We start from the raw sequence: 22,088 nt of genomic DNA on the forward strand, positions 1-22,088 counted from the left end.
ATTTACATTTTTGAGCAATTTTTGGGGGAATTGACGTATTCCTATTAATTTCTCTTTTGTCCATAACATAAAATTTTTGCGTTTCTTATCGAAATATATTTTACTTCATTACATAGTATTCAATGCATTCACAAAAGACTCGTAATTTCCGGGCAATTTTTAACTGAATTAATTAATTTTTTCACATGTATTCACCTTAATATTCACGTAAGATATGACCTCGTCCAAAGTATCAACCAGTCAAACTTCCGACAATCATAGATTGGATTCCATCTCCAAAAACTTTTGGTATAGCTGCGACAAAATATATATAGTTAACTGATGAAATCCATCGTCTTATCTGTCGAAAGCCACGAAGAGTCGCCAGGCTTTATTCGCGTGGCTCTAGTCCTGGCCAAGGAGGCACGTGGCTGAGGTCAATGTGAAGGACGTCTGATAAGGGTTGCCTTCCATCAGCTTATTTCGGTTCTAGGAAAATGCATTTCGTTTAGTTAGCTTCACATAAAGAATATAGGCAGCCAACGCATAAAATATAGATTTTCTACCAATTTTTTCACCAAAAACAGTTGTATTGTAGCGTTATATACAGAGACAAGATTGGTAATTAAAAAGTGTGATTTCCATGTTTTATGGAAAGGTATTTGCGAAAATTTCTGCTCCATTCTATTTTCCACTTCATTTGCTACCATAGAAGAAATTTTTCTATAAAGGAATATATACTTCTTTGGAACAGTAGGAGGTATATTGTAAGCATTAAAAATTATAATGTGACCATGTTCCTCCTAAAGATAGGAAAGCACAGTTAAATGATATTAATTCCAGTTAAAATAGAGATATTTTTAGCACCAAGCCAATGATAGATCTTCATAAAGCAAGGATTACAGTGTATCATACTCGAGGTTTTGTTAAATTTCATGAGCATTGAATCATTTAATTTGGGGATTCCCTTGTGCCCATTTCTATTCTTATCTCGTAGAGTTCGTGTGATATATAAACATTGTTCATACTTAATGCGTTTTGTCGGTCTATTGATATCATTCATATACTCTACTGGTATCATTTATCACAATGATCTCTGTTAATAGCATCTTCAGAGCCTACTCTTGCACCTCTTTTAATTTCACTATAATGTGAATATTTAAATAAACCTCGTAGTTATTAAGAAAACAATTAAACTTATTTGTTCAATTTCGGAAAATTTATTTTGGAATCAATAAATTTGGAAAGTGAATTGAACAGTGAAATATCATGACTGATATTCAGCTGGAAGATTATATAAGTTTTCTTTATTGGCACTAAGAAGGAAGGAATAAAATACTAGTACCTCCAGCTTTTTCCTCACTAGCAGCATTATGGTAAGTCTTAAACAAATTATTGTTACAAGTGGGAATGAATAAAAAGTTCATCATCATAATAACTCAACAATCCCGAGATTAGTTTGACGCAGCTCTCCACTCCTTTCTCATATCCGCTAGCCATTTCATAGGAACGAATTTCATCTCTTTTACATCCTTTATTACCAGTCCGATGACACTTTTGCGGTGCTGTCCCTTGCCCTTCTTCCCTACCCGCTCCTTCTGATCATTATCCCAAGCCTAGCATTACCGTTTTGATCCTTTTCCATGATCCTATCCTCTTAAGCTTGTAACTTCCTACTCATAACTTTATCTCAACCGTTGTCCAATTTACCCTCCCGGATAGTCCCCGCCCGGAGATCCGAATGGGGGACTAGTTTACAACGGAATATTTTACCTGAGAGAATACGTTATTATTTGGTATTTGAAAAAAAATTGGTGTAGCTGTTTCTCCGCAGGATATTAAAGTGAAAAGAAAAAAAAATCCCTTACTTTCCACAGTACCTTTCCTTTACATCGCAGTACTACAGCCGTTAAAGTATATAATACTACGCCTATAGTGAAATGAGTGTCACTGCGCTGATCTCTGCCCTCTTCCCCAGGTGATACAAAGTAAAAAATTATCATGATTAAGTTTGCCTCAATTGATTCATTCACTCTAACAAAATTTATTATTCGTTCCCGCCACTAGTTACAATTGGTTTGAGACTTAACATAGTAGGAATGTTACTAGTGAGGACAAAGGAAGAGCTTCTCCTGGAAATTTCGATATAAATCCAGCAAATTTCCAATGTTGGAATCAAAACGCTTGCGGAGATCTATCCCATCTCCCCATCCCAAGCCTCGCAAAGACTCCCGGCTGCAGTTTCCTCCCTTCGACCAAACCACAAATTGGTTGTTTTTCCTTTTGTATCTCCCGCGGTTGTGATGCCACACCTACGAAAGACAGCTCTCCACAGGGAAGATCGGCATGCGAAGACGATGGTTTCATGCAGCTGTGGCATCCGATACCTCGGGCGTGTGGAGAGAAAGTAGCCGAAATATTTGCCTTCCCTGCGTGTGGAGGAAAAGAGCCCAGAGGCTGGAAAGCCGAGAAAAAAAACGGGGATAGGACATTGAATGAGAACCCATCTCAAATGGCCGCATAATATGCAACGTCAAATCCTACGACGTGCACGGGGAAAAATTGTGTGGTGAATTAAAAAAAATGAGGATGCGTCAGGATTTCAATCCGGTTTGATTTGATGGGAAGACAACACTCTAGCCGCCACACCAACCGAATCCCCAAATAAATAATCCATCATGATTCATTATATGCATTGAATGCGATAGGCTATTTCCATTTACTTTCAATGGTGTATCTCAAAGGTAAGTTATACGTATGAATAAAATGGAAACTCCTTGGATAATCAAACTTAAATTATTCTCGTAGGATGGTTGAATCTCACATTCGTTAAAAACGAGAAGAAACAATAAGATATTAAGTTACAAATTATATTTTCGAAGGGATCTATCCCTTCACCATGATCATTCTCAAATGAATGGAATGTTTGAAAAAAATATTTCCTTTTGAAATCAACCGATGTATCATACTTTGAGCAATATTTACGCATCGTCAGAATTTCGCTATATCCATCCTATAATTATTTATCCAAACTAATTATAATGCATATTTTTCCGAGAATCCTTTAACTATCGTCCATTCTTGTGGGCAATAAAGGGTCTGAGGAAACTATTAATTCGTCATCATCTGGTTGTCTGCCTGCTAATATGTCCCTTACACCATTTCTGTCTCCATCCGCTTCTGTCCCAAACTTCCTTATTTGTTTCCTCATAGCTATTGATTTTCACCTTATCCATCCATTTAGTTATTCCCTTCCCCTTTTTTTTCAATACCAACTGGCCCCTCTAGTGCCACAGTTTTTATACATTATCCCCTCATCACAAGCCCCAACCAGTTTCGTTTCCTTTTTCTCATTTCCTATAGAAGCGATCCTTCTTCTTTTACTTATTGTTAGCTGAAAAGCTCCTCATTTCACATCTCTTCAGCCATCTTACTTTTCCATCCTTCTCCACACCCACATTTCATAAGCTTCCAATCTATTTCTTTCCGTCTTCCCTAAAGTCCACGCTTCATATCTATAAAATTATTTTATACATGAAACATTCAACGAGCAACAATTAACAACTGGTATCTTTCTCAACTCCAGATACAGACATTTACTGCCTTACTCCAAGTTTTTCTACCGTTTTTTTCGTCACCATAGTTCCTAGGTAACCCCTAGCTTTTCATTTTTCCAATGATATCTTCTATTACTTTCACACTCGTATAACTTTCACAGTTTATTGAAATTACTATTGTCTTTCCTAGATTTATCATCATTCGATATTCATTCATTCCTTACTATGAAACCTTAATCAGCGTCAACATATATATTGAACAAGGTTATCGACAAGCAGCATCCCTGCCTAACTCCTCTACCAAGATCCACCAATTCTGCCTTATCCTCATTTTTTTGTGAAGCTTTTTGCCTCAAGTATAATCCTCGAACAAGTTTTCTCTTCTTCCACACCAACCATTTCTCTTTTAGAATTTCAAACATTTTATTCCGTTCAAACCGGTCAAAAGCCTTTTCCAGGTCGATAAAATCAAGTACCATTCCTTTTCCTCTCTCTGTAATCCCTTTGTCCTACCATTTTTAACATTTCAGTGGCTTCCCTTGTTCCTATTCCTTTCCGGAAGCCAAATTGTTCCTCTCCTGCATTTTCTTCCGTTATGCTTATCAATCTCCACTTTAGTACTCGCGGCGGAAAAAATAATCATCATCATTACTCAACAATCCTAAAGCCTGAATCACACGATCATTTTTTTTCGTCGCGAAAGTAATCACTATCGAGATCACTTTTCCCGTCGCGAAAAGCAATCGCTCTTGTGATCATTTTTCTGAATCACACGGTCACTCCCGCCGTCGCTTTTCGCATTATTTCCAATATCACAGCTCGTTGTCATAGGACCCTCATCACGAAATTATGTAGCGTGTTTGTTTATTTATGCCGTTCCCACATTTGTCAAAGGTGGCGCTGCAATCACACCATACGGTCATGCTATCTGATTGGCTGATATGGGGTTTTAGTGACGGTTTTAGCGACGGAAAAAGCGACCGGACGAGTGATGAAAAATAGCGATGGGAATCCATATCGCGATCGCCATCGCGAAAAACAATTGCCGCCGACGATCATTTTGCGCAGTGCTCGCGATAGTGATCACTTTCGCGACGAAAAAAAATGATTGTGTGATTCAGGCTTAAGATTGGTTTGAATCAGCTCTCAATTCCGCTCACCTATTCACCAGCCTTTTCATAGCGACGCATTTCTTTTATTTTAAATACTTTTTAATCGTTCTATGTAACTCATTCGGGGCCGTCCTGTGTCCTCCTCCCTTCCACCTGTCCTTTTACGATTGTTTTCATCAGGCCATCATGCCTCATAATGCGGCTAACTATGTTTTCCTGTCATCTTCTTGAGGTTTTTGGAAGAATTTTCTGGTCTCCCACTCTTATCAGCACTTCCTCAATACTTTCTCGGTTTATCTAATTTTTATCCGAAACAATGCCTCGATATTTTCATTTACGGTCTCTTTTGACGTGGCCTAAAGAGAAATCAGTTATAGTGTTAGATTTATAACGCATTGAGTAGTTAATAAAGAGAAAGTTTTCTAGTGAAAGCCTAAGAAAGAAAGTAGAATAAAAATGCTTTGTATGCGACTGTGTACGAAAGACCGTTTACAACCTCGAATTTTTGAAAAAGTACAGCGTTACCAACCCTTTTAAGGAAATGAAAAACTGAAAATGAAAGTGGCCGTTGAAATAAATACCAATATTGCATGAGAAATCGGTTTTTTCGTCTTTAAAGATGATGTAGTGCTAATCTGGTGCAATATATTTGACGAGAGATGTTAATTGTACGGAATAGCATTCAACACCGTAAGATACCGAGTTAGGGAAAACATAAATACAAGTTTTAATTACGCATCACCGGTTTGGCTGCATGCAGCGGCAACTCACTTGAAGAAAATACAAACCACAGAAAATAAAATCATCAGAAAAATCATTGGCGCGCCTTGGTTTATCCGGAACCAATTCCCTTAATGTTCAAAATATCACCTTCACGTGAGCATTTTTCTGTTTTCTTTGTTTAAAAAATAGAATCGGCATTTGAGTTTGCTGTAGCATATCAATTATTTTCAATCAACGGCAGCTGAAATACATGAAAATACCAATAAATAACGCTCGTGCTTATTTGTATGGAAAATTAGACTCGTGACCATTTTCAGGTACTTAAAATATAATTTAAGGCTCTAATTAACCATATTTTTCATCAACTGTGGTTTTCTTTAGAGAAATGCATTGCTTTGTACACTAATTGCGTCCTTCCTTCCGTTCCGACCAGCGAGAGACAACAATTGTCTTATCTTATATTGTTTGACCTTCGTACCAAGTATCTTTAGCTTCTCCCTCACGAAAAGTACGCTCAAAACCTCAATTTTCTCATGCTCATGGTAGATCCTTTAGGGCATTATTAAGCATGGTCATTTGGCATGCATCAATACTCCAGGCGCTCGGTTATTATCGGTTGCTCTGACGACGTGTTTACTTTTGAGTCGCTTGGTCTTGAAGTTGACGGCTACAGAAATATTACAGTGTGCTTTGCAAATATAATTTCAGCTTTTCGAAGTGGCTTTTGAGCTTGAGTCCTTCCGTTGTGCCAGTCAACTTGTAACACAATCCAACCGTGTTTATTCCTAATATTCATTTGATAATGGATGATGGCAGCCTACCTTCTACGCAAGTCAACCTGTAACAAGGTGTGTCAGTGTTACAGGTTGACTTGTTATGTGGTGATTGTGAATTAATAATGTAAATAGTGTAAAGTGAATTATTTTGCGTTAATGATGAGGAATAACATCGGCCTTGAAGAAACTCGAAACGACCCCCAGAGGGTGAACACGGAGGTGAAGCCGGTAAATATCTAGTCTTATAAAGCAATAGGTATCTGCAGAACGAAGTAAATAAGAAATATTTTCTCGTTTTGACATTTCCATGGATGTGATAATTGTACTACTACTCCTAGCTGCAGGAAATAAAAATATAAATCAATGATGTGCTTAAATTTTCAGAGGTCGTCGTGCCTTGGATTCATGAGCAGAAATCTTCTTTCCTGGGAGAGAGAGAAAGTGCAGAGCATTGACAATCAAGGTAAAGGAAATTTCTATGCAAATTTTACCATTACTACGTTGAAATACTGTATCCACTTAGCATGCTTTCATCATCATCATCGTTTTGATTATAATTTTACTTACTGCTTTTCATTAACCTGCTGGATATTTCTTGGACAAATGATCAACCAAGCTGTGTAAAAGAAACGGTCGATTTTTGGCCAACTATGATAATGTTTTTGAAATGTTTTCAAATTTAAATGAATTTTGGCCAATTTATTTGTTTTCTCAAGACATTTTGAGTATTACTGAGGCAATTTATTTTAAAATTATAATGTGTGAAACCATATATTTTGGGTAAAGTGCAAGAGGATATCTTCAACTGCATATCCATGCTCATTTTAGAGAAAATAATTTTGTATTTACATTAGATATCCATTTATGACTCGCAATCCAGTTAGTTTTAAGTCCAAATAACCATTGGCATCGTTTTTTCATCAGCTATTTGATATGATATCCTAAGAATTACTCCTATGCATAATTTAACTGAGGAGAAAGCGGAGATCCCAAGAAACTAGCCTGTGCTCGTGACATTGACATTTTTTCTATGAGAATAAGTGCATTATAATTGGCATGAAGCATTCATTCCCCTCAGGGGTATAATTTAGGGTTCTATTCACCACCATCGCTCAGTTACTTATTATTTTTACTCTCTTATGAGTTTTATTTCATTGAAGTGTTTGTAAGCAAATATGCTTCGCAGATTGTAAATCAAGAGTGAGTAGGTGGCTAATTTGTCGGTCATTGTAAACCAATGGTACTAGAAATAAGCTATTTTTTCACACTTCCCGTCCTCTATTTCATAAGAGCCAGTAGTTTACTATTCATGAAAAGCTTCGTCGGTATTTGAGTGAATAACTAAGAATAATAAAAAATATTCTTGCTTTAACATCCTCTGAGACTACTTCACCCCAATATCTGATTGTGGAATAGGTTTACCACGATTTTCAACTATTATTTGCAAAACTGTGGAATGTGTATCTACATTAATTCATCAGTTGTGAATTTATTCGATCCTATTGCAGAATTAAATTAAGTCTCATGCCATATGCTCTATAGCTGCTAGTAACTCCGATTACTTTCTTCTTGACCTTGAGTCTTTTCCTTAATATCCTCACTTCTCATTTTTTCCTTCGCATTTTTAATCGCTCATAAGTCTCCCGTAATCCTCTTGCTTGCGTTATTCTTTGATGTTCCATTTAGCACCTCTTCACACTTGTTCCTTTCCTTTGGGCTACATCCAGGGGTGCCGACTTAAAATAAATATTGGGGGGCCCAAACCGGGAATCTTGCCCCGGGAAATATTAAAAGTAGTGAGTTTTAAGTTTTTTAAGCATTTTAGAAGAGTCATATGATCAACATTAGAGCCCTGATAACTCGAATCTCGATATATGGACACTCCAGGGAAAATCAGCCAGCCTGACACATTTTATCCTCACACCCATAACGAATTTTTGAGGGGGCTCGGGCCCCCTCAAGCCCCATGGAGTCGGCGCCACTGGCTACATCCTTGGAAATAATTGCGCGCTTCAATAATCCCTAGAGCTGCACTAGTGGCGGTAGTTCTCTATTACTCTTGGTTGGAGCAACCATACCCGATAAGGCGACGGGTTGGAGTCAGACAGAAGGTAAGGCCACGTGATAGCGTCACGCAAAACACTATTGGAATGGACTTGGGAAACCCTACCAGCTATTTTCTCCCTGAAAACGTGGTGTACAATGAAATGAGCTTCGGAAACTCATCACATGAGAGCCGGCCCTCAAGGGAAGGTGTTTTTCAGGGCAGTGAGTTTTGAAGGCCGTTAAGCTGGAAAATATCAATAGAGATACGAAGAAGGTGGGAATTTGGGATTAAGCGAGGTGAGTTGGAAGGATGGTGGAGACTATTGAAGTGTTAGGTACCATCGTATTCAATAATATGCACGAGTTTCATTTTATTGATGGGGCCGGGTCGGTGAAAACTTATAGGGTTGGCATTCATTGCAAGCTGCACCTTTGCCTTTACGTCGCCGAGAGCCGACGAGTTCGGACGTGGATGTCGCCGGGCTAGAGAAATGGGACACTATTCCATGTGATCCTCTGAAGAATTTATAGTCGCCTGGTATGAGAAGGTTTTTCGAACTAATGTGCTGGTTCTATGAGGAGATGTCTTGGCCTGAGGATATCGCCGAGGAAGAAGAGAGCTCTAGAAGAAAGAGACTACACGACTATTAGACAAAAATATTGCATGCGGCGAAATTTTAAATGGACGAATAAAAGTGAGGGCAAACGGTTACTTGTGCAGCGACAAATTAAGCTTCAGGAGAGGAAAGTCAACCCGTGATGCGATAGTGGTTATGAGGATCACGATAGAGAGGAGCATAAAATCAGAACCAGCACGCTTAAGCTTGGTTCGTATATTTTAGAAAAGCATTTTTAGAGTAGACTGGGTAAAATTAACGGGCATCCTTAAGAAAAGTGGTGGAGATTTTAGGAGGTAGGCGACTCATTCATATTTGTACATGGTCCAGACTGCACAAGTGAGGGTTTCCGAAGAAGAATCAGAATGGGGAAGCCTTTCCGAGGAAACATAATGAAAATACACTTATGTATGTTCCACAAGAGTTTTTAATACCGACCCAGGTTTCGGCAGTACACACTGCCATTATCAAGATCAAGGATTGACCTTGATAATGACAGTGTGTACTGCCGAAACCTGGGTCGGTATTAAAAACTCTTGTGGAACATACAAAAGTGTATTTTCATTATGTTTCCTGTGAACAAATTCCACCAAATATCGCCTTCCAACCTTAAGCCTTTCCGAGGTGTGAGGCATTATCTCCACTTGATTTTGAATATGTATACTGAGAATATGGTAAGGTTGGCGAGCGGTGAGCAAGAGATAGAGTTTAAACTGAGGGGAAGAAGAGAAGCTATTGAGATAGCAAAAACGCCGGCGAATTTTAACAGGGATCAAGGCTACCACTTTCATAACGCATGGAAAAGGATTCTCCAATCACCAACCAATGAGAGATGGACAACCACCGACCAATGAGAGAGCAGCAGCGGGATGAAGAGGCCTAAAGAAGGCGGAAATTTTCCGACTTACTTCACCTTCGGCCTGAAGACGCTGACTGCAATGTCAGCGAAACTGTTGTCGCCAAAACCCAACGGACGCGATGAAAACCCGAAGAGAATGCAGAGATCATCTGATCAATGCCGCGAAAATCTTCGAACCTACATTGAGGGGAATGATGCTTAAATCAGTGAGTTTCGCGGACCACCTGGTGTTGATTCTCCAATCAGCGAGGGGGCTGCAGGTTCCGGAGGATGCGACAGACAAACGGTGTGAGGATTATAACATGCTGATTCATCACCGGAAGACCAAAGCTATGCGGTTTGGTATAATATCGCGATAAAGGAATGAGAGGTATAACATAAAAGTACATGGGCAGAAAATAGAGCAGGTGTATCAGTCAGCTGTTTGGGAGGTATAAACATTAAGAGGACAACGGACACTGCAGAACTAGCATTAGATAGAGAATTGCGTAAGAAAATGAGACGTTCATGAATAGGGAATAGATAATGCGAGGAACAGAATGCTAGAGCGTTAAGAAGGCGCTAGTTGAAATTATAATCTGGAGTGTAGTGCATTACGGTACGGAAACGTGGATGCTTAGGATAAAGGGTTGTATGGGTTCCAGATGTGTGTAGGGGAGAATGGAGAAGCCGAAGGAGAAGAAAAATGAAGATGTTGGGCTTGCTGGACGAGAGAAGGATAATTTTGAGGTGATACGAAGATAGAGACGGTTTTAATGGAGCAAATACCAAGAAAGGAGGGATATTAGAGGCCGTGTTAGAGGAAATAATGTTTGATAACGGGGAGGAAGGGAAAAGGATTCATAGACAGAATGAAAGGGAATAGGTCTTACTGGCGATTGAAGAGTTAAGTTAAATTTGGGGAGTGGTATTCTCAGCATGCTCCATGTAAAACTGCCTTAACCGGTAACCGTAACCATTAATCCCATCGTCAATGTTTCCATCACACCCCAAATTAATCTATGCGCCAATCTCCCCTCACGTGGTGGCATGGTGAAGATATTGACTTGGTAATTTTATTTTTTTATCCTCGTTGATCCTTCTAATGACCAATAATCCCGACTTAACGCGTGCACTAGCGCGTGTTTCATTTATACCTCCTCAAGGTAACCTTTTCTACCCATTTCATATTTTACGTTTGTCATTGCGTTTAAAATATTTATACGATTGGTATAACTTGTGAATAACGAAATAGCAATAAATTTTGGATTACTGTGGCTGCCTTTTTACTCTCATAAATCAGAATTTGGAGCTGTAATTAAGATTATTCTAAGATAGCAATAATCCCACCTTTCCCACTTCAGTCGCGCTAGACGTATATGTGAGTTCGATGGAATAGGAGGATACATCGATAATAGTAGGTTATTGAAAGAAGATACATTAACAGAAACACTTTCATCCATTATCATGTTTCAAATCTAAAGTTTAAGAAAATATTGAAAACATAATTAAAAATTCACAATCGATTTGATTCAGCAGGATTTAAATTTTTTTTAAATTCTTCTGCGTGAACCTCACGGATGGTAACGCCAAATATTAAAGTATATCATTATTTCCCTAGGAGGATATATGCGGTCCATAAGCAAGTATTTTAATATAACGTGCATAACATGAGATTTTTAGCATGGAAAAATGGCTCAGAAAAACATTTGTAATGTTAAGGTATGCTTACTTAAGGCCGTTTTACACGGTACACGGAATTGCGCAATCTGACGTACGTGCGAAGCCGCAATCAAAATTGCGTCGTGTAAAGTGGTAAATTGCTAGAACACATGCGAGAATGCGTGGATGCGAGACGGCAAAATAGCCCCTGTTCTAATTTCGTTCATGCATTCGCGCAATTCCACGCCATTTTAGAAATTAATGCAGCTCTAACCTGCGCAATTCCGTGCCCCGTGTAAAACGGCCTTTAGCATATGTTGATAGACATCATAAATCTGACAATTGACTGAACGATGATCTATCGACGAGTAGCTATACAAATGTTCCTCGAACTGATAATACTGATTGTCCCATATTGCTGCCAAGTTGTTAACTACGCATTGATGTTCAATTTTAATCATTCTTTTCGCAATAAATTCGTGAAGTACACGTAATTTCTTCTTGCTTTATCATTTGATATCAATCACATGCTTGAGAGGTTGATATCTCACACTTGAGATTGCAGCGTGAAAAAGATTAGGAAAAGGAACTGGTATCTACTCCAGATATCACTGGATTACGTGTTCCAACCAATTCATGCCTCCTTATCGGCTATTATTATTCATGTATTATAACGTTTATGGTGAGCTTACATGTAGTGTTCTGCGAATCAGCCATGCCTGTCTCTCCTCCCAGCTTGGTCTTCTCTCTACAATTCACAATAAGACCAACTCCCTTTCATTCTGACGATAACTCTTATTCCCTCCCCCTTCAACAATAGGGTGGTTTCCTATTATTTTTTTATTGCCTTAATCGAAAGATTATTACTCCTGGAGTACGTATTTCACGCTTTTAGATTTTTAAATGACAATATCTATTTTTCGCGATTAAATGAAAAGTGAAAATTTTCAAGCGCGCGAAAACGCGACGCTCAAGTATGAATGCCGGGAAATATCTCCGTACGTCGTATTTCTGGTTCCCCCTCCCGCCCGGTGAAGTGACCTTGAGGCGAGGCTTAGCGCTGATACGTCGCAGGCTGCCAGCGGGTAGCTGAGTACCTTGCTGGAAGGTAGCGCTTGGCTTAAAAAAGGTTTATTAATACCTTATCAAACGAAGAAAACTTTCCAACCCTAGCCAGTTTTAGTAGGTGATTATTAAGACGTTTCCCTGAGCTCTGTGCCTCATGCATGCATTGGTAACCTCAGACGATGTATAACTCCTATCCTCTTGTGTAGAAACTAGGTCCCTGTGACGTCACGTGGAGTGGAATCGCATGGGCGCCAATCTGGCCTTTTTCAAATGAGGATAAAATTTGACCCTTGCCATTCGTCTAAACCGGTATTTCAAAAACCAAATAATTTGTGTATTATGAATACACTAATGGTGGGTAACGAATCGCAATCAATGCCTTTCGTTTTCTTTGATGAAGGAAACTACCCTATTACCTCACATTCTTCACTATAACTCGGATTTTAACATCCCCTCCCCGCTCCATACTCCAACCATCTAAAACTTCTGTCTCCTTCGTATCTCATCTAGAAACTTCCTCTCTTCACCCACCATATCTAGTATAATGCGGTGTTATTTCCATGCATAGTAAGAGCTACTTCAAATAGATTTGAAAATATTCATTCATAAGGTTCAAAAAAACTCGAAAGAACTGCCAAAATACGGCAAATTTTATCGAAATATATACTTCAATAAGATTAATATTAAATATTCATGATGATGGAAAATTTATCTGGTATTAATCGAATTTATTGGGCTGAATGCTAAGAATATAGCAGAGAAAAGCAGAATAATTCTCAACTTATTTTAATTAATTTATGACGAACTCCATTTTCTCACTTCAATTTTTCTTCCAACTTTTTCTCATCAGAAAATTCTAGCCAAGCATTCAATCAGTTCCCAGTTTAATAGAGATTATTCAAAACTCTGCTTCTGGTCACAAAATGAATCATCTTTGAAATACATAATTAGCGATGTCTTCTTTTGTGTGCTTCTCTTCACTTCTATTCCACCGTACTTAATCTTGGCTTGTGTATGTATTGTAAATTAATGTCGATATTTGTTTTGTGACTATGAAAACGTGACATATGAGACTGAAAAAGTATCCATGCAAAATTGCTCTTATTGGTCAATTTTCAAGTATCGTTTGCCAGTTTAAAGGGTCATAAAACTTATTTTATTCTTTCTCTGGGGTGATAATCTTCCTACTACTTCGGAAGAAGTTTAACATTTGCTTCGATGGGCAGAAAACAGCAGCAACACTCAGCTGGACTTTGAACATATGCTAAAAGATAATCAAAATGCAGAATAGGAGTTATCCAGGCATTGAACAGTTAAATGTGACGTCTATCATACGTTAGTTTTCTGTAGGGAGTTTGTAATCATCACCCTTGAGTTGCATAGTTTATTTGAGTGAAGGATAGATATGGCTCAGAGTCTCACGTAATACAAGCGTATGATGACGTTAAGAAGCCTGTAACTTCAAGTTAAAAGAGAACAAAATTAAAATTTGAGTTTAAATGGTAAAATTTAGCCGTTAAATTAGTTCCCAGGAATCTATTGACAAAAATATTCCTTCCCTTTTTGAATTGATAGGTATGTATTTTGGCATTCTCTGATGATTTCTCAGGTAAAATCAAATATAATTAATTGAAATTTCTATTCTGGGTAAATGAAATTTGTTTATGCGTAAATGGCCTTCAATACTCTTTGAATACACATATATTTCTTTGTATTTTTAATAATTTTAGTCACTTTTTACTGTCAAATAGATCATATTCCCTTAACTCTATCCCATTCTCTAGCCTGGCGCATATGCATCCGCTCAAATCATCACAATCCGTTTAAAATTTAACATCTAATGGTTTCCGAGTGCAAACGTCTATTAGGATTTCAGTCCCCGATATTTAAATATAATATCGATTCATCTCATTGACTGAACTGTCCCATGACACTCCTCGTGAGTCTGCTGGCTGGTTAAGTAATAATCATACGGTATGGGATACGTTATTCTAATGAACAGGTGAATGAAATAAGCATAGAAAACCAATCATGCTAGGGGATAATTTTTACAGGGGTGAATATTCCACTCCTGCAGCTAATAGGGTAGGGGAAGGGAGAGACTAGGGTCCATAGATGAGGAATTGAACTCAGAAAAGAAATATTGAACACGAGGAGGCGGAAGGAGAACATAAGGCCCAGCGCACAGTACGAAAAGTTATCCTACCGACTTCAAATAGTATCGAGCTCGATGCGATATTCATATTAGTTATCTTTGAATTTCAATTTCACAGTGAGCGGAGTTTTCATGCCACAAATTTTACCTGCAGCGACGACTTGGGTCGCCCTCAGGTACCGTTTTTATTTTTGTACCGTTGTGTTGGTCAACCCTCGTTTGGGTTCTATACTTTCGACTATCCTAATCCATAAACCTGAACCTCACCACCTAAGTAGTTGTTTTCCTCGTATAGAGAACTGACCGCTTGTATTTTTAAAACATGCCATCTTCACTAAAAGCCAAAAGGTTACAAAGAGATATAACAGATTTTTTGAGCAAATGTAAGAATGCCTCGTCTTTCACATCTGAAAATGATACGAAGCTCTCAAAAGCCTTTGGATTCATTTTATAATGACCTAGCGGGCCATCCGGCGATGCTCGGGAAGGACGAGGGGGAAACTTGGAACTTAGGATTCGTAGTCACATAGCAGGACATAAAGTAACAAAGCATGTTGTCGGAATCTCAGAGTAACGATAGGGGTCGTTATATTTACGCTAAGATCGGAATGAGGGATCGTAACGGAAGGTTGGAGAGTAAGGAGGGGGCTGAGAATGAGTGCTTGGTGGCGCTGAGCGCATTTGAAGGGATCGGTAATGAGAAAACGACGCAAAGGACAAGTCGGACGCAATCAAAAGTAGCACCACGGGGTTCGGAAACATGAGACGCACCTAAGCACTAACTTCGATCGCAATTCGTTCACCTGTATGGGAACGCATAACTAACAGACATCCTCTTTTATATATGTAGATAAAAGATTGCGAAAATATTTAAGGCAATACCGTTTGATGCTTTTAAATACTTTTAAATTCTCTAGTACTTAACCAATGAAATATAAATTCAATGTCCGATTCAAAATTAGCCACCCCCTTGCAAGACTCGGAGGAACTCTTCTTGATGTCATGAGGAATTCCTCTCAATTTATGGCGAGAAGGGGACAGTGAGCGGATGAAAGGATCAGTGGCGCAGCGAGGGGGAGGGGGGGGGGGTTTTGGGGGATAAAACACCCCCAGAGCTCCGAGAAGTATTTAAGTTTAATCTATTTTACTTAATTGGATTAGGATTACTTATGGAATAGTGTTAAGATTAATCAAATATCCCTCAGAAACCCGTAAAACTCGCCATTTTAAACCATTAATCTTAAATTTTTCTTGAGGAGGGCCCCCGCAAATCCCGCTTAACCTGGCGGGTATGCAATACCCCCACTCCCCCAAGTATTAGTTGCGCCTAACCCCCCCCCCCTCCCCCAGCCTTAATTCTTAGCTGCGCCCCTGGAAAGGAGGATATTAAAAATTCCGACAAAATACGAGAGAGTTGAAGAACCGGCACGTTCCGAAGACTCTCCTCGGGCAAAGAAAGACCGCTACATGCCTCCCTTCCCCCCTCACCTCCCACCACCAATCACAACACTCTCCCCCATACCCTCACCCCCCCGAGTGGTCCGTTCAATTCACCAAGAAAACGACGACCACCCCTCTCGCCTCGCATTTCACGTCGCCTCTTTCTCTTCCCCCTCCGGGCGACCGGACAACAGCGCGGAGAGCGACCGAGCCGCCGGACCAGTCCGCCGCGATCGACGGCGGAGGAAGTACGCGGGCCAAAGTCGCACGGAGGACGCAGCGGCGGCCCGCCACGGGTGCCGAGTGCGTCTCGCGCGAATGCTTTGTCGGGCCCTACCACCAGGCGGATGATCAATTCGAAAAAGCCATCGAGACGAAGAAGAACCACCCGGTGAATACTGTGTTTTTCGTGTCCATCGGAACGTGGGTTATCCACGTGGTGTTGTGCCCGGCTCTTGCCGATACCCGATTGACAGGCTGGTGTTTCCCATTTGACCGTATCTCAAGAATCTCTCTGGATTATCTTCGTTACTACTCATCTTTTTGGGATTCGACGCGTCTATTTGGACCTTTGACCGGTGTACCGGTTGCAGTGCAAACCGACCCAATGCACGGGTATTTGTAAGTACATTTTTCAGGTCTTACAATTAGAGGGCCCACATTTTTTTAATCACTCCGGTTCGACCGGTGTTTTTTCCTGAATGATTTCTTTTTGAAAACTCACTCTATCAGCTTCATTTATTCAAATATATCTTGAAATTTTCAAGATATATTTGAATAATTACTTTTAAAAATTTAAGTATCTTTCTAAAATATCAAAATTGTCTGAAAGCCATCTTATTGAAAATTTCATGGAGTATATATTGAACAATTTCAATGTTTCCCTCCGTCAAAAGTATGAAAATTTTGCTTGTGTGTTTCTTTTGAAAACTCATAGTGGACCAGAGTTGAAGAATTGCCACTTATTTAAGGATTTATTTTCTAAGAGGAATTATTTTCGTATTGAAGTTACAAGGAAATTTGCTGTCATTTTACCCTGAAAATTACAATGTAATAGCGTATATTTTAATCAAGAAATGTACCAGGAAACGAGACATAATATGGCTGGTCGAACTAGAGAAATTAGTTCTATAGTTTGCGTATTGCATTAGATGTGTGCATTCCAGAACATGCATGCAAGAGAAGATCTAACTTGTCATACGTAATAGAGCCTGAGGTGATCAACGTAATCGTTGCTCTCTACACTTAAGAGATAATGTAATGCGGCACAACACAATTGAATGATGAGGCTCGTAGACAAGTACCCCAGTTTATTATTGACCCTGATAAGATTAAGCTTCGAAGCAACACGTGTTCATACGACCGGCAAGGAAAAATCAAGGGAAATGGGTATGTGAATTATTTAAAAAATTTGCTCAGTACACAATATTCCGCATAAATTTAAGTTAATCTGAACCAATTTATTACAATGACAGTATATGATAAGCAGCTAAAGTATATTCTCAATCGAATTGTTGATAACGGAATGCTATAAACGATAGGTCACTCACATAAAATGAAATCCTACCTTCCTTCCTAATGTTCCTACCTTCATCATTCTCAAGATCTTAAGTAGCACTGAAGGAATAGACGTAACTAATTATTTACGTGAGACAACGATTTTCCATTGTTGGCTATAATTCATTTTACTGATCTTGTTGAATGAGACCCATGATCTCGACCCTAAATTATTAGTCGTATTTTCGCCTTCAAAGGTGAATTACCCTGTCAAGTCTTTAACAGTTGTCAAATAGTTTACAAATTGGCCTCCCATTTGCTGATTGGTGAAATTGTGAGAATATTCTTAGCGAAGTAGGACGCATAAGTAAAAAACATATCATTCTTTGGAATTTTTCATCCACGAAATTTTACCAACGATCTAGCTGCAATTTTATTATGAGCTATAGGCATCTGTCTCTTGTATCTCACAACAAATATTTTCTGCAACGTATCTCGTAGCTTTTTCATAGCTATCATTTTTCTCTTTTACGCATTGTTTATCCCATATAAAATATGCGCTTCTATCATTAAAAGCAGTATAATAGCAAGTAATGCGTTAAACTGTCATTAAATCTCGTTGGATGAATCCTTTTCACTTGTTTCGTCTGAAGTCTATCCATGTTTGCCATAATCACCCTGATTGCGTACATATAGTTTTATTTTGGCAGATTTTAGGCTTACGCGCCTTCACTGCGATGGTAAAGACGCGCCTTTCTCTTGAAAACATTTAACTGTTGTTGTAGCGTGAACTGTTTAAAAAATTCGCTTTGATTGAATCCATACTCGAAAGTGTTTAGCACGTTGAGTAGCTGACTTTGCTTATACTTAACAACTACGCAACTCGATTCATGGCCTGTACGACGCTGAAATTTCGAAATTTGTTTTTCAGATATCTCTAAACCGTGATCGACGGGTTTTATTTCAATGCCTCAGGTGTATTCTTCATGCACTGCGAAAAACAGTTAAAAACATCCTTCATGGCCATCAAACTGGATGAGCTATAGACACACGTGCGTTTTACGATTTGAATACTTATTATTCCAAGGTTATTTTATTTCACATTGAATAACAACAACAAACCATTCATTCAAATATGAGATTCTCCTGAATTGAATATTGAGTAGGGTACGAAACTAATTTTTTCGATACTGATTGTGAGTGATATAGAAAATGAATACCGGATAATTATCTGAGATATTTGTATAGGTTTCTATTGGTATAAAGGATTCTACTTGAATTTTTCTGAAATATATATTGGTGAAATAATATTTTTGAAGTAGACATAATATAATAAATAGTATTATAGAGTATTGAATAATAGAGTAAACAATATTGGTGAAGTAGACATTCGTGGAAATAATGGCGTAATTACTGGATTTTACAAGAATCTTTTGCCAGTGATTGTTTTCAAGATTTTTCCAGAATTTAAATCTAGATCCTGAATCCGTGCGTTAGTACTGTAGTCACTCGAATTGCCCACCCTTTCGTAAACCTATAGATGGAGATGAAAATCTGCAAAGAATGAGCAGACTACAAGAATTATTAGTGTAGCCTTCTCGGGTTCTTCACCGGGTAAGTAATTTTAAGGTAGCCAACGTCTTGGGTAGCAACTTGTCACCCTCTATGAAGACCATTGCTCCGTAAATAGAAAAGATTACGAAATTAATTCGACGGGGAAGAGTGTTACTACTCACAGCAAGACGTGATATACCCTGTGACGCTCATTTTGGGTGAACCCGCGTCATAGTTTATCAAATCCCATTTATGCAAAATTTTCTCTCTATAGAGGCGCTTCGTCAATTGCGATGCAAGATATCCAGCGATTTTCTTCTCATTAACCCAGTTAACCCGCGCCATAGTTAAAAATAATGCACGAATAGTTTCGCCTTCGCTGCTGGAGACTTCCTCAGGGTAACGACGGGAGCAAGTTGGGTAGAAATTTTCTACAAACTGAAAGTTTTCTTGGGTTGTGAAGCTGTTAGATAAGATGGGGTTTAGCAAGGCAGAAGGACAGTGGAGTATGGGAGAAAGCACATCAGAGTGAAACCGTAAATCCTCAGATGGTTAGAGATGGTAACGAATAGACTGGAAAACCAGGTTATTCACTATACAATAATAGTTCACTTCCTCAATTTCCCGATAAGAAATCTCTCAAGTGCAAACTTTTTGTCAGTAGTTAACGATTTCAGGTGTCATCGAGTTGGTTTTATTTTGATAAAAAACGCATTCTCTCAACTTTCACTATAATATATGAGAGCTCACCGTTTGACCGTTAGTGATTAATTTTCGTTACATTTATTTTGATGACCGTGCTGCGGAATATCCTTTGATTTTCTTTCTATTCAGCCCAAATTATCCTCTTGTGCAACTTTATTGACTTATTTGCATGCTTTGAAGTTAATTTGATTCAATTTTTAGCCTATTATCAGCGAAGCTGTTATAAGCGAGGGATTTCAATGGGCTCAAATATCCCACCTAATCTTTAGGAGTATGGAGGTATGGGCGAGCAAAGGTCTCGGGGGAGAATACATGAGACGATCTCAAGAGTTCTCAGTAGGGTGCATATTAACGATTCACAGCAAAGTTTAGTTGCAAAACATAGTGGGTAGCCGAAAACAATGCCTGGCAAAAGGGTGGGGAGAGGAAGTAGGCGGAAGAATGGATTGTCTGCAGAGAAGGCAGCTAAGTGGGTGTTTGACCGTTTGTTTCCAGGAAGGGTATATTCCAGAGGAACGGATGATTTGAAAATAATCGATCATTTGCAACACATCCTGTAGCATAATTTTCTGTTTCTTAAACCCCATGTATTCAGCCCTAATATCCCACCTGTGGGTCGAATCGCTTTAAGTCTTCCTCAATTTCCCAAACAGTCAACGCTACAGTTGCCAAATCATCCGGTTCAGCGCATGCTTGGTGCTGAATAATTTGAGTGGGTTAAGCACAATGGTTGAGTCAGTATTCAGGCCCACGCGGTAGTCTTAAGCGTGAGAACGCCGTAGGAGGAGGCAATCGTAAGCGATTCATCCAGGAGCAGAGAGATTCCGGTAAGAATGTTCTTAATTGGAAACTTTTTGTAAGTATTTGACGATTTTATTTGTCATCGGGTTGATTTTATTTCGATTGAAACTGCTGTCTCTCAACTTTTGCCTAAATATGACAGTTGAAAAGCGAGCTGAACTGTAACGCACCGCCTGTTTTGACGAATGGGATATTTAGGATAGTGGAGTACTCAACCTAAACTTGATCAGCATAATTCATTCAGACCGTGTAGCGCAATTTCCTTTGGTTTAAATTTATTTGTACTTAGCCCAAATTATCTGTTTGGGCAACTTTATTTGTTAATTTGCAATTGTTATTGCTAATTTGGTTAAATTGTTTGCCTATTAAAAGCGAGGCTGTTACAAGCAAGGCATTTCAAAGGGCTCATACACCCCATGTAATGGTTGGAAATAGGGCTTGCGTGTATATAATTATAAATATTATAAGTATATTATTTACTTTTATGTGTTGAGCTATTTTATGGAATTTTCAAAGTTTCAAATTATTCGCAGAATTTTTTTGTAATCGAAGGTAACGCAGAAAAGGGAAGCGTTGGAAAAGCATCGATTTGAAAATTAATGATCGAATCATTTTTTTAAATCTCATCTCAGCAATATCGCGGTTGAAAACATCAATTTTTCAGATACTAAATATTTATGTTATTCTTGTGACACTGGGAAGAGTGTTAAGTTGCCATCAAGAAATGTCCTCATTCGCGCAGCGATGAATTGTTTTGATCGGTCAGCCTTTCTGGCCGTTGGCCGTCCCCTCGTCCGTTTGGCACCCGGCAATTTATTCATCATCGAACTCTGGGACCCGGCCATTCCTTAGTCAGCATCGGAATCATTTGCCGACGACCGGCATTCCTGACCGCTCTCTGCTTGCATCATTTGGTCAATGCCCGCAATGATTGGAGTTTCGGCCGGTCCCTTCAACAAAAAACACGTGTACCCAACCTGTCAATCCTCACATGATATGGTCCTTAAAACTGAAGGATTATATTAGTTTAATGCTCTGTCACTCTCCTCCAAACATGATGATAGGCAGTTTAAAGACCTATACATTTATTTCTGGGCTGTATGGGATGTGTAATTCATATGCAACCACTTATAATGGTTGAATTGATGAACCACAACTACAGAGTTTCGTTAGCTTTTTAATTCGGTTCTTGCGTAAGAATGCAAATTTATATCTGATAAAGTCATAATGAATGTTAGTCCACTATATTTGAGAATCTCGGAGGCGTGATTGTTTCATTTTTGAAATACCAGTAGGTAGCTGATTGCTAGTGCCTTATGGGCAGTGGTTACTTTCCATTCCCATCAAACCAGAAAACCTAAAGTACTATCACCTAAATACTAACACATCCTCCTAATTTTTTTAAGCTCCTATTTTTAAGCTAATTTTTATCATCAATTTCCGAAATTCAGTGCTTTTTTTCTAGTAAAGTTGCGACCTGAGGAACTACTCATATCTGTATAATTCTAAAATCATTTTAACAACTTCATTAATTCTTTACTTTCTTCAATACTTTCTG

At 38.8% G+C, this 22,088-nt stretch overlaps 1 protein-coding gene across 2 annotated transcripts in view; it reads left to right on the forward strand.

The window, feature by feature from the left end:
- The window catches only part of LOC124167164, an 81,225-nt gene that overhangs the window by 7,124 nt on the left and 52,013 nt on the right, over positions 1 to 22,088 (forward strand). Inside the window, exons 1-3 of one of the 2 annotated variants that reach the window (XM_046544975.1) lie at positions 6,073 to 6,375; positions 6,532 to 6,610; positions 16,168 to 16,594. In XM_046544975.1, coding sequence (XP_046400931.1) covers positions 6,304 to 6,375; positions 6,532 to 6,610; positions 16,168 to 16,594 — 578 coding nt within the window. In that variant the 5' untranslated portion in view covers positions 6,073 to 6,303. Of the gene's footprint in view, positions 1 to 6,072; positions 6,376 to 6,531; positions 6,611 to 16,167; positions 16,595 to 22,088 lie in introns of those variants that run through there. The other variant, XM_046544985.1, reaches the window with a different exon arrangement.

This window comes from Ischnura elegans, chromosome 1 (assembly GCF_921293095.1).
Source record: "Ischnura elegans chromosome 1, ioIscEleg1.1, whole genome shotgun sequence".
Lineage (NCBI taxonomy): Eukaryota > Metazoa > Arthropoda > Insecta > Odonata > Coenagrionidae > Ischnura > Ischnura elegans.